This window comes from Pseudopipra pipra, chromosome 16 (assembly GCF_036250125.1).
Source record: "Pseudopipra pipra isolate bDixPip1 chromosome 16, bDixPip1.hap1, whole genome shotgun sequence".
In the NCBI taxonomy this organism is placed as follows: Eukaryota; Metazoa; Chordata; class Aves; order Passeriformes; family Pipridae; genus Pseudopipra; species Pseudopipra pipra.
In genome coordinates, this window is record NC_087564.1 from 9585039 (window position 1) to 9598983 (window position 13945).

At 40.6% G+C, this 13945-nt stretch overlaps 1 protein-coding gene across 1 annotated transcript in view; it reads left to right on the top strand.

Moving 5' to 3' along the window:
* Positions 1-12953, top strand: part of CYTH3 (cytohesin 3) — a 50515-nt gene extending 37562 nt beyond the window's left edge. Inside the window, exons 8-13 of the mRNA XM_064673062.1 lie at positions 288-436; positions 1218-1329; positions 8395-8471; positions 8554-8625; positions 8758-8912; positions 9522-12953. Of these exons, the coding sequence (XP_064529132.1) occupies positions 288-436; positions 1218-1329; positions 8395-8471; positions 8554-8625; positions 8758-8912; positions 9522-9594 (638 nt within the window). The 3' untranslated portion in view covers positions 9595-12953. The remainder of the gene's footprint in view (positions 1-287; positions 437-1217; positions 1330-8394; positions 8472-8553; positions 8626-8757; positions 8913-9521) is intronic.
* The last annotated feature ends 992 nt before the right edge of the window (positions 12954-13945 follow it).

Consider the following 13945-nt stretch of genomic DNA (forward strand, 5'->3'; position numbering starts at 1 on the left):
AAGTGAAATGCTAACTTAGGGTGATAGCAATAATTTCATAGAGTTATTTTTTTGTTTTGTTTCTCATACTGTTTTTCTCATACTGGCTTTTAATTTAAAATGTAACATTTTTCTTCTTAGGCTTACTTCAACAGTTTAAAGAAAGATTTGAGACTTTTATGTACAGTGCTCAGGATTTTTTTGACTACCTGTTTCTTTTTCTTTATCAGTGAGGATGAGCTGTATATTAATGTTACAGGTTGGTGCCACAACACACAGACAAACCGTTTTTGCCCCTCTGATTTCAGATACGTGCTATGTGCTCTCATTTGCCATCATCATGTTAAACACCAGCCTGCACAACCACAATGTGCGGGATAAACCAACCGTGGAGAGGTTCATCTCCATGAATCGGGGAATTAATGAAGGTGGAGACCTCCCAGAGGAATTGCTACGGGTAAGACAAGGCATGGCTGCTGTTTTCAGTAGCAGACTTAAAATATGTGCAACAGTTCTCAGGCAGATTTGTCAAGGGAAGGGAGAGGAACATTTTCTGGCTTGCATAACCACTTGAGTAGCTGAAAGAAGCTTTTTGTGATATTCACTGCTTTGAACGAGCTGCTTTGAGCTCGTTCTCCCTATATTCAACCTTTTGTTGAGGAGAGGAGATTTCAGAGAAAACACTCTCTAGTTTGCTGATGGCAAAATTCCCATGGAATTGGCTTCTTATGAAAAAAAGTGGTATTTCTGGATAAGTCAGAGAAAACTGGAAAAAATAGTAAAAATAATTGGTTATTGCCTCTCATTTCTTTCCATGTGTCTTGTGGAGCTCCCTCCTGTCCCTTGGGATATGAGTGAAAAGATGTATTGTAAGACAGTGTGATGGCCCACACCATTTCCTGAAAACCCAGATTCATTTGGCAAAACTTGTTCTAAATGAGACCTGATGCTGAAACCTTTGAAATGCTGAATGCTGAAATTAAATTAAAATGTCTTTGCTGGGAGTGCTTATGAAATTGGTACTAAAAAGAGAGGCTTGTTTACAGATGAAATGGTTTAAAATTAAACTTGATGGAAGTCGTAAAGATTGGGGAGGGAGGGTCCAGTATTTGATGGACAGTATTTCCTATGCTTTTAATACAAACAGTGTGAGAAGCAGTAGGATATCCTGGTTGCATTTTCTGTTAAGACATTTATTAATGAGGTCTTTTTCCTTTCTTTTTTTTTTATTCTTCTAGAATTTATACGAAAGTATTAAGAATGAGCCGTTTAAAATTCCAGAGGATGATGGAAATGACCTAACACATACTTTTTTTAATCCAGATAGAGAAGGTTGGCTGCTGAAATTAGGTTAGTCACAAGGGCAGTTGTGCTGCTGGGTGTTTGTTCATTGTTAGCATGTTTGCTGCTTCCGTGTCTATCTGCTTTCTTGGGAAGGTAACAGGATTAACTTTGCATTTAAAAATGGATGAACCAAAATAAGTAGCTCCTTTACATCTGAAGGCTGTTACTTCGTGTTTTGTGTACCCAAATTAGCAATCTTGTTTCAGACTTTGGAGTTTTATTTCTGAGATACAAGAAATAAAAACTCAGCTACAAAAAGGAAATGCCACATGGTATTTACCACATGCTGTGACTGATAAATAACAACTAAGTCTCCATAAGGTCATTTCAGAAAACTGAGTGATACTTCAACTCAGTTTTCTGTGTACAAAAAAAGGATTTCTCCTCAAATGGTTATTTTTGTGTGTCTTTATTTTTCCATATTATTTGTGAGTTTCTCTTGGTTTGGTTTTGGCTATGATTTTTTAATGAGTGGTTTAAATGTGCCTTCTTGTTTTCCTTATGGCCTATGACCTATCACCTTTCTGTTCTGTGACTGGCTGTCTCTGCTTATTCTGCATTAGGAGGTACGTATCTGATGCTTTCCAGTCCCCTCTTCTTCAGTTGCTCATTCTTTTATTTTCTTCCTCCTGCCTCCTGGGTTTTTTTCGTTTCTTTTTTTTTTTCTTTTTTTAATCAGGTTTGTTGTAGCATTTTGCTTTTTCACTCAGTGTCACTAACAGTGTCATCAGTGGTGCTCTGGGAGACTGGCATGTCAGTGTTTAACTCACATGCAAGTGTGTTCTGCAAAGGAAGAAAGTGTTTACATGTAAAGCAGAAAAATAAGGATGACTTCAGCATACTTTCCTTACTCATGGAAGAACACAACAAGGACAGAATAATCTCTACTGAGAGTAAACAAGTCTTACTCTGTCATGAAGTTTCAGAGTGATTTTGTTGCTTGTTTATCGATGATACTATTGAAAGATGGATTACATTTGAACTATGTATTTATAAAAACTGTTCTTTTTCCTGTTTATTTTCCTCTCTAAATAACACTAGCTTACTGAGCAGAGTCTTAAATGAGCTTCAGATTTAGAGTTGTGGAAACCTCTGATAGTTCAGTCCCCTGGCACTGCAAGATGCCCTTGTTTACAGACTCCTAAAGTTGTTGCAATTCAGTTTTTTGCTTGGCCATGGGGAATTTTTTTCCTATATAAAGGAGGCTGACATTTAAACACCAGTACACACTCAACAGAGCCAGTTGTTGGCCACTTCAATGTATTAAGTGCTTGTTAAAGTGGAGGAAACTTTGCACTTGGAGAAGGTGACTGAAGTGTGCAAGAGGATAGTGTGCACATGGGGAGGATGGGGAAGGTAAAGCCTGGATAGAGCCTTGGGCCTGCTCTGCTGATTGCACCTGGAAATCAGTGGTCATGGTTATGCTGGAAGGAAATGGATGTGAAGAGGAAGCATTTGGAATTCATTCACATGCTCTCCAATGTCGTATTTTGACCTCTGTGCTACAGATGCTGTGGAGCTCTTTGTCTTCCTAACTACAGAAGAGCAAAGCTCTGGCTTTTTGATGTGCATTGGCTCTGCTGGCACAGTTTCAAACATGACTTTGCAGCTTTTCTTCATTTTATAGTATGAGTTGATAGCTTTTCAAGCTGATGGAGATAGAATGTGCTTCCTGGAGAAGAGTTTGGGCGTAAGCCCATGGTGTGCCTATTTCTGTTCCCAGTGCTCTCTCACATACCTACACACCTACTGAGAGTGCCATCAAATGTGAGCGTGTGCAGAGGAGTGACAACATTCCTCATGGAAGAAACTGTCAATAAAAGACATAAAAGAGATCTAATAAAAAATAGAGGAACAAAGAAATTGAGGAAATAATGACTGAAGACAAGTGGGAGCTGCCAGGTGCTCCTGCACATTCTGGCTCTGATGCAAGGTCAATAAACCAGAGGTCAGTACTGAACAGTCTGCCTGAGTTTTCAGTATATGCAAGGTAGATGAGAGCCAGTGCACAGAAAACCCAGTAGTAAAAGGGTGTGTGAAACAGGAGGGTGTTACACATAGCACTCCCACAGGGTGAGGGTTATTTGAATAAAGAAATGAAATGTGTCCAGAAGCCTCTGGTGAATCAGCCTGGAAATGCCTGGAGCTGTGCTTCCGTGAAAGACTGCATTTTTTTCAGCAGACACAGACTGGTACAGACAAATACACTGCTAGTTTAGATGCAGTGACCAGAAATAAACCTGGCAGGTTGTATTTTTTTTTTTCCTCCTTTCTTTCTTTCTTCTCCCTTGAGTTTCCTATTTGCCAGGAGTCTTAAACTGTATGTTGAGCGTGCTGTCTCAGTCCACAGTGTTTGCATTTTTACAATCCTTTCTGTTGGGAAACATTTCTTGTGAAATGGGTAGAGTTTCCTTCAGTTCTGGAAGATTCTGATAGTAAAAGTGTCAGTATTGTTGAAATGCTAGGGAGACTACTCCTGTGTGAGAGCTTAAGTGCTCAGTTGTGATAATACATAAAAGTTGAAATAGAAAGTTTTATGTAAAACTATAAACATGACTAAGACTACTTGCAGACCCTGAGTATATCAAGACAGTATTTTGTATCTGGTATTTCTTACAGTCAGCTCTTCCCATTTATCTACTTGTGCCCCTTTTTTTAGTATTCCATCTCTCACTGTATTGATTTTCCTCTGGGCAGAAGGTGGATATTGCGAAACTTTCATATGTTGTAAAATTCACGTGTCCAAGAGACCACCCTGGCCCTCAAGCCTGGCACTGGGCTTTAGGAAGCTGGGAAGGTGTGGAATGCTTTTGGAGAGTTTGCTGCTCTGGATTGTTCAGAGGTGACCCTGTAAGTCTGAGTGCCAAACCTGGCAGCCAGACAGCAATTCTGGTTTTATCTATCTGGACTTAGCTGGTGCCTTTATATAGATGTCTTTATCTTGGTAGACCTAAATTATCATCCAGTTCTGCATGGTTTGCAGCCTGGTGTAATGAAAATGAACGCTGCAAGTCAAAAACTGAAAGCTGCTGAGTGCTAGTGAGTCCTCACTTGGAGCAGTGTGAGACATCATGAGATTTCAGATTTTTCTACATCGTAATTATGAGTGGTGTTAGTACCATGAAATTTTCTGCCATCCACTCTAGGGTATTTTGAAATTCTCCCTTGCCTAAAGCAGCTTCTGTGGGCAAATTGCTCGACTTGGGTAATATTTTCTTCTAGTTGAAGGGAAACTGTGACATTATTCCCCCAAACTGGAGAGGAAATTCTTCGAGCCAGACGCACGAGTGTGTTAATTTTTTCTGCCAGTCAGGAGCTTACAGAGTGCTTGGAGGTTGTCCAAAAGCTGCACATCCGGGCCTGTCCTGCCAGTGGTGCTTATTCCAGCACATCTGTCCTTGGGAGGATGTTGTTTCTCTTCCCTAATCTGGGGAGGGAGAACAGTGGTGGCTGATCAGGAAACTGGTGCCTTCCGGTACCTGCCTGGCCCTCGTGGAGCCTGGTGCCCTCCCAGGCTGAGACAGACAGTGTTGGCAAGGGAAACTTTAAAAGAAACCCCAGCTTCAATCCAGTCATCTGCATAACTGTGCAGTTGCTGAGTCTCTTCTGCCTGGTGGTATCTAAGTGAACTGAGAAGAAAAAAACCACGTTCTTGTGTGTGCATCTCTCTCCTTCCCCTCTACAGCTTTCGTATAAATGAGCTGAAGATCTGGGTAGGATTTTCTAACTTTAGATACATTGCTGCCTTAAGCCTTAAGGTGTTTTTTACTTTGGGGATTTGTGTTTCCTAAGTCATTGCCAGTTGTTTTTCCCTTGTTTGTCTAGTTTGTACTTTGCCCATAATCCTGTGTTGAGTTACAAAGGTGAAAAGGGTTTCTGTTCCTCTTTCTGTACATTTTGCTGTGTGGCCTTTTCTTGTTTCCTTAGATTTCCACCTTTAAGACACCATGCTTCTATAGTTTCTTATTTGAGCTGTCTGTGCATTTTTGTTAATCAGCTGGATCTTTCAGAAATATGTCACTTATCTCTCTGTTTCTGTAAATGTTTATGGATTCATCCTCTGGTTTTCTTGATCCTCTTCTGCTAACTTAATTCCTTCCAGTTTTAATCTCTGAAAGGCTGGCAGCTGGAGTCAGAGATGAAGTATGTTACTAACCCCTTTGTTGTTGTTTTGTGAGCCTACAGCAATCCTGGCCAAGGAAAAGAATGTTTTGTTATCACGAGTTCTTTCCCATTAATCTTGTGTGCAGTGTTTACGGGCCACAGCGCCTCATCAACCAGCTGCTTGGGATGCAGCCCATTGTAAAGGCACATTAAATGTGTGTTATATGGTGACCTCTGCAAATTTGATTAGTACAGATTAGATTTTGAGCTTTATTAGAGTTTCTGTGCTGTTGACAGCTGCAACTAAGTAATGGGGTGGGGAGACAGAGACTGACATGTGAGAGTAGTTCCTTATCCTGCAAAAAAATCCTGCCTTACTGCTTGCTTTTTTTTTTTCTGGAAGAGTAACTCATAGCTTGGTGGAGCAGGGACTTGGGGTCTGTTTCCATGACTCACTTGAGTGCTGTAACCCTGTGAGCTACTGGCTGGTTTAGGGAGAAGGCAGCAGTAAGAGGGATGTTGTTGGAAATATTTAATCTTCTTTCTGGCTTCGACATCAATACTATCCTGGAGCCGGGAAATGTTTCCTGACAAAAGCTTCACGCTGCAGTTTTGATGATTACAGAAGGTTTCAGGTTTGAGAAATCTGGCTTTTCCAGAGAGAGGGGATGTTGTCAGGAAAAATTTCAGTGAGCTCACTGAACCACAGTAGTAAAACTGTGGTTTGCTGTTTGTTCTGGGAGGTGTTTTAGGTCCATTACTTCTGCCTTAAATTATAAGCAGGCCTTCTTTTAAGTACATGGTTATTACCTGATTTTTTTTTTATTGCGTTCTGACATGATATCGTGGTTTATGAGAAACACCTTTGCTCAGTTTAAGCTGCTCTATGACAGTAATGTGTTTCCCTCTTTGTTTCATCCTCTCTTGTCCTGAATTGTTTCTCTGTTAGACCTGGGCAAGCCAGGACCTCTGATAGCTGATGTTACCTGTTAGCCTGAAAAACGTGGGGATGTTTTAGGGCCATACAAATGTTAAGTGGTGTTAACCTGTTAACCTTAGAGAGCAGAACGTGACTTAAAGTCATGGCAGTTAATATTGGGTTATATGAAAACATGTCATGTTGTGGTGATCACAAGGAGTGCCCTGGCAGTCGCCTTGACTTGGCAGCTGCTTATTCATTGATCTGGAAGTGAGTCAAGCTCAAGTTCGTCATTCCAAACCCGAACACTTCCTGATACTTGACCCAGCTCTCGGTCAAGGTGATGGGAATTTTTCTAGTGACTTACGTGCCAGTTTGAATGTCTCTGCAGTGCTTTATTTAAGGATCTGTCACAGTGGTTGTACTAAAATGCCACCAGTTCTTCCCTCACTGTCTCCAGTTCACTCAACCATTCATTGTGTCACGGCTTCTGCATCTTGCACTATTTTGCCTTCTCTTATTTCACCACACCTGCTTGCAGATTAAATTTTTCTTAAGATACGTGTGCATCTAGTGGAAACATGAAGTTTATTGAGTACATTGAATGTTGCAGTGTGTTAGCACTGGTTTTTCTGTACGTTGTGAAACCAAGCAAAAGGAAGATACAACGTGCAACACACTTGGTCTGCAATGCAAATATGCACTAGATTGGTGTCCAGAAATGTCATGGCATTGCTAGAATTGTTCTTTAATTTAATATGATTTGGATTTCCGTATTAAACAAAACCCCAGCTATCTCAAGTAGAACAAAATGATTAAAAAATTATGCTCATGTCTTAAATTTGGTGATATGACTTGGATTAAACTGGGTGTCTTGTGTGTAGTGATGGTGCTCTTTTATGCACGGGTGTTCAGTAGCAAGATCAACTATTTTGAAATGTTGAGTTAATGAGATGAAATCCTTGCTGAATGGATGATGCACAGGTGGTGACATAATCCTGAAGTCAGATAACTATGGTGGATCTAAGCCTGTATACTAATAACATGTGATTGCTTTATCTACAGTTCTTTCCTGGAAATGAGTTTTAAAATAACGTAGTAGTGAGAAACTAAACATCTTCTGAAGCAGCCAATGGCAGAAAAACTGAAAGGGCCAAAACAATAATGTGTTTCTAAAAAGGAACTGTTCCCTACAGCATGTCATTAACAGGTGTAAGGAAGAACTCTGTGGTTGCTGTTGTCTAAACTGTTAATGCAGGAAAAATTGGCATTTTTGGAGCAGTAACAATTTCTCCTGTCGGGTGTACTCAATGATGTATTAACCCATAAAGAGAATAAGTTTTTAAAATTCTGAAAAATGACAAATGACTAAAAATGGTATGTCTTGGCTTAGGATTTGCTCCTTATTGATGACTCATCATCTTTGTTCTGTGATATTTATAATCATCTTACGCACTCGATGTTAAATCTGAAAGTAGAGATAAGTTCTTAATCATGTGCTTGCTCACGAGTGGATTGACAGGAAGGTGATAAAATGCTCCTAATTTATTGATGGGACCATTTCCTTGTCCAGGACAAGCTGTGGAGGGGTCTGTCCTGTTGCTGGGCCCCAGTTGCTGGTTATCCGTGTTTATCCATGCAGTTCCACTGCCAGTGTGAGCGAGTGGCTGTGGGCGTTAAAGCAGCCCCGGGGTCGGCCTCACTCAGCCTCCCCTGGCCCTGGCAGCACTGGCTGTGCCCAGGGCTGTGTGTGTTAATGTTCTTGGGGCAATAAACCCCCGTGGAGGCCTGGACAGAGGGAGCAGGGCTGGCCCTGTGCTGTTGTGCTCGGCTCCCGTGGCTGCTCAGCACCACCATAGTTAGTGCTGCCTCAGGACAAGAGCTGCAGTAACGTGTTCTGTGACCTCACCCATCTGTGCCTGATCCATTTACCATTAAGGAATTAAACCATATTTTGAAAAAACAAGCAAAACTAAATTATTTCCTTACCTGTTGTTGAAGCCTTGACAGCAGCACACGTTTAATTCCAGCCTACCTTTTGATTGTAGGGGGAAGAGTAAAAACATGGAAACGGAGATGGTTTATTCTGACTGATAATTGCCTGTATTACTTTGAATACACAACAGTGAGTATAAAGCATGGTGCATTTCATTTGTAATCAGGATATTTAAGTGGCTAATAATGTGATATTTTCCTAACTTTTTTAGGACAAAGAACCTAGAGGAATTATTCCGTTAGAAAATCTTAGCATAAGAGAAGTTGAAGACCCTAGAAAACCAGTAAGATAGTTTCATTTTTTTTTTTAATGAAGAAAAGTAAACCATATAGAGCTTAATTGTACTGTTAAATGAATATATTTGTCAGGGTTTTTGTGGTGTTTTAAAATTTATTTCTTGATTTCTACTCTCCAGAACTGCTTTGAGCTCTATAACCCCAGTCATAAAGGTCAAGTAATTAAAGCCTGTAAAACTGAAGCTGATGGCAGAGTGGTGGAAGGCAACCACGTAGTGTACAGAATATCTGCTCCCACCCCAGAAGAAAAGGAAGAGTGGATTAAATCTATCAAGTGAGTTTAAAGTCTTAAATGTCTTTCAGAGCTCTTTTCAGAGTTTGGTACTAACAGAATTTGTTCTACCTCGTTTGAAGAACTCTGATGTTGCAGTGTCCTCTGGGATTAATGACGAGCTCTGTGGGGTTGATGGATCAAGATGCAGCTCTCCTGTTACTGTCTGGTCCTAAGGAAATAGTGCTATTAACTCAAATGAGGAAAATACAGATTTATTTTTTTAAGCAGATGTAAAACCTTGTGTGAATTGCCTTTAAACCTAATTTTGTTGGATTCTTACTTTACCTAATAATTATCTTTGGTGACATGATCTTAAGTGTCTTCACAGGCAGCTTTAAACTGTCACAGCTTGACTTTCTCTTGGAAGGTTTATAAACAGACCCACACTTAAAGAAATAAATAATAGTCAAGATGAAGGTATGAACTCTTAACAAATCATAGCTGAATAGCATCTTTTGCTAAAGAAGTATTTGTGGTGCTTAGAAGTCAACCATCCGTTATCTTATTAAGAATGTGGACTCATCCATAGAGAAGAGACAACAAAATAGTTTCAGTTTTCAAAACCAGGTACTTGTTAACCAAACTGATGATTCCTTTTTTTCCTTCCAGAGCAAGTATCAGCAGGGATCCCTTTTATGATATGCTGGCAACAAGGAAACGAAGGATTGCAAACAAGAAATAGAACACAATCAGTGACTTGTAGACCTGCATCAACCTATAAATGAGCGTACAGTGGAGTCATAATGTAAAAATTGGACAAACTAAATGAAGACAATTACTGTAAATTTTATATATATACACTTTACTATGGCATAAAAACTTGGCAAGACCTTTCAGGGTAAATAGTTACTGGCATATAATTTGAAGGAAGCTTCAAATCCCAGAGAATTCAACTGAAAACATGGAAGCCTTGTTTTCATTTGTATTAGTTACAAGTTCATTTTACTTGGGTTGGGAGGGGTGGAGTTCAGGGCTGACAGTTAAATGTCCTTCACTTGTCATTTGAGCACATTTCCCATAAAAGGAAGAGTGACTTTAAGACTTTCATCTCTCACTGAAGTGCAGCACCAGCAGTGGAGCACGGCATGATCTGGCACTTCCTTTTGCTGTGAGCAGAACCCCCCCATCTCCATGTGAGTTCCCAAGTCGTCTGTGTTTCCCAGGGACAGCTGAGTGCAGCTTTCAGTCAGGATTTCTCTCCTGCCTTTGTGGAAACAGCTTTTCTTCAGAAGTGCAACTAAGCAGACTGGCAGCTGTGTGGGTACCTCGTGGTGCCAGAGGGTTTGGTGGATGTGCACTGAAATACAGGCAGGTCCCAGCAGCAAAGCTTTGAGCCTGTAGACATGACACGAAGTACAGACGTGCTCTGATATTTGCCAGTTGGCTAAAACTCATTCCTGTCTGCTCATACTCACAGTAAGCACTTAAGGTTTAATGACTGGTTTAATCTGCTGTTTATATAGTAACATCCTTCTTATGTTTTAGATACGTTGTAGTTTAATTAACACTAAGTTAGTATTAAAGGAATGACAGGGCTTGAGTGAGCTAAGGCTTTGCATGTGAAAACACCCCCAAATAATTTCACATGCATTTCCTGTTTTTCAAGGGAAAAACCAAAAAGGTGAAATCTTTCTGTAGGATGCAGCCCTGGAGAGTTAAGCAAGCAGGAGTTATTCCTTTGCTTGATAACAAACTTTGGACATACAGAGGAGTTCAGTACTTTCCTTGCATTCTTTGAGGCAGTTTTTCAGATCTGTGCTTCGGCAGTTGATATTTTAAGAAATGAAGAGACATCCTTATTTTTACTTAAAAAATAAGTGGATTACCTAGTGCAGGTAGACTCCCCCACAAGCACATGACTGTTGTTTTTGTAATTTGTGGCAGATCCTTGTGGTCCTGCTGATGGGTCTTTCAGGAACATGTCAACTGCTACAGCAGATTTTACTCCAGTGTTTTCTATTGATGGCACACACACTGTTCTTAGGGGTAAAGCCCCTGATTCCACAACAGAGGCAAAAAGTGGCTTTTTTGACCCTACTGCTTCTCTTGGTACTCCATTTTTCCCAAACTTATTGAACCTGAGCCGTGCCTGCCATGCCAGTGAATGCTTTGGAGACCCAAAATGTCGAAGCAGTTTTGCTTGTTGGAGTTACAGGAGCATCCCTGGATCTGTTGTAGGGAAATGTGCTGCACATTTGGCTGTGGCAAACCCACAGACTCACTGAGTTGATCCGTGTCAAATCTCCTTTGAACTGCAAGGGAGAATTGTTTCATTGTTCTGTCTTACTAATTTGCCTTGTTTTGCATGGGTTGCCAGCCTGTGAGTGTTTTGCTTTATTGCATGTTTGCAAAAGAGGCTGAGAGGAAAAGAACAAAGTAAACTTTCCTACACCTTCGATTTTTCCCCAGAGTGTGTGGAATTGCTTGGGTGAATGTTCAAATCCGAGTGCTTCCAAGGGAGTAAAACTCAACCAAAGGAGGTAGAATCCTTGAATAAGTGTCAGTGTGGGGATATATTTGCTTAATGGAACACATTTTAAACTCTTTATAGAAATTATGTGTCTTGTGTTTGCGGAGCAGCACAATGACAGGAGCTGCTGCCAACACTTGTTTTGAGTCTTCCACTCTGCAATGACACGATTTGTTTTCAAGCACTGCTTCCATCAGTCTTAGCTTTGGACAAGTAGATTTGTAATGCAAATAGTGACAAGCCAATCAGTGGTACTTAGTGAGCATAAAGGTGAGAGGCAGCAAATAAAGTATTTCTGGAGAAACGTGAGATTCCGAAAGCATGAATAAGCCATTGAAGCACTTTTGTATCAATTCTTGTCTTCTGAAATGTCACCTTTGAGCAAATCTATGTATTTAACCAGGTGAGGATGTCTGCCTTTGAGCATGAAGGAAATGCCTTGAGAGTTCATTTGTTGTATTTAGTTTTGAAGTTCTTATATCCTGCAGAAGTAATTATTTAGAGTAACATGTAACTGAGGATATTATAGCAGGAAATACATTATTTCTTAGCACTGAAATGCAACATCTTAAACAGCTACTTGTGGTGCTCAATGTATCTATTTAATTTACCAAAGCTAATGGAACAGCCTTCTCGTGTGTGTTAATATTTGATTTCAAATGTTCCTTGTAACAGTATTAACAGGGAGTGAAACTGGCCCAAAATTTCCACAGGCCACGAGGCCAGTAAAACAAAGTGGCTTGTGAAAATTTTGGCCATATCAGGTACTATCCACGAGGGTGAAGAAAAATCTCTCAACCTTTCCCTTTTTTTATTGGGCCTCAAGTCCAGGGGTGGCTACTAAGAGTGGCTGCTCGGTGGCCTAAAGCAGGATCTGTTACAGTTTGGCCATGCTGAGGAACAGTCCTTTGGGGACAACAGGTTCTCCCTTCCTGTTGCACTGAAACTTGGATAATTGGGTTTTGATGTTGCAGGGGCAGCAAGAGCCAGGGCTGCTCCTGCCACGTGCTCGGTGTGTGACCCACTGGGCACTGCCAGGGCAACTGGGAGAGAACTGTACAGAAAACTTAAGCTCAGCTGGACTGACTTAAATTTTACAATATTCTGACAAAATAAGCTCAGCATCACTTAACATTTTGAACTGTTTTAAACTGGTACAAAACTGAACCTTTGTAAACTGAGCAGCATTTATAATGCTTCATATATAAAAAAACAATGCATATTTTTAAGATTTATTACATATCTATGTAGATATGCTTGCTGGAAAAGCTAGGTCTGTTGTAGACCAAATGCTACAAATTAAGACTTGTGGCTTACCAGTTTCATTTCTATATTTTTTTGGAAAATGTTTCTAGCTAGAGTTTAAATATAAAATGTAAATACTGTACAGTTATGTATTGATATAAGTATTACTTGGTGTACACAAGTGATTTGCATGACAAATACTCTGTATCACTGTTAAAAATGTGATGTTCTTATGTAAAGCCACTGCAATATTAATGTTTTCATTTATCATTAAGATCTGTTGCTTAAATCTGTCAGTTTTCTCAAAAATAAAGTGTGAAACTGTACAGTTGTGTATCTGCTCATTTACCAGGAATGCTTGGGAGGCAATTGCTGACTTCTTCTTTAGAGAGTGAGGTTTAATTTTACTTTTAAGTAAAAGGCCTCTTTTCCCTGCTTTGAGGCACAGTAATTCAAATTATCAGGTTTAATTTTTCAGAGAGAAAACCCTTCAACTGCTGCCACTGAGTGTGACTCCATTAAGAGCTGGTTTCCCTTGAGAGCCACCCTGAATTAAGGTGTTTTGTCAGTTCCCTTCCGTGAATTTCAGTCAAATGTAAGGGGGGGAAAATCAGCTCTCTTCTCCTCAGGTAGATTAATTAATTTCCTCAATTAGAAAGAGCTGCTGCTGCTCCTCAGCTCTCAGGGAAGTGTCACCGAGGGCCCTCCCTGTGCTGCTCCAGAGCCAGGTGGGGCAGTTGTTGCCTCTGGGGCTCTGAACCAGGTACAACAGTCACCACTTCAACTGCTCTGACACAGTTGTGCCGGAGTTACTCATCGGACAAAGGACAAGACACCAGACCTTGGAGCCAGAGGACAAAAGAGGAAAAAAAAGCCAGATACAGGACAGGTATGTTGGTTACTTTGCCATGTTACTTTATGTAACGTCACATAACTGTTGCCATAGGAACATTATGCAGGTACACTTATGGTTTGTTGGCTTTACGGTGCTCTCCATGTACCAAAAGATGAAGTATTTAGTAAAACATTAACCTCGCTCCTTCTTTTTCTGTTTTTTAGTGTCGCACACAATAAAAAGCTACTGCTGAGCTCCCAGCCTGTGCCTGGCTTGGGAAGCTTTTAAGTTCAGAGGAGAAAGGCTTCTGCATCCTTGTCTAGGCAGCTGCAGTCCCAGGTTACTGATCTTCTCTGGGTCACACCGGCAGCATCTTCTCCCCTACACTGAGAGGAAGATGGGACTCCTCGAGAATCGACCACGCTCTGCCAGCTCCCAGGACACAGTGCATGTTAAATAACTCAAGTAAAACTCAAGTAAAAA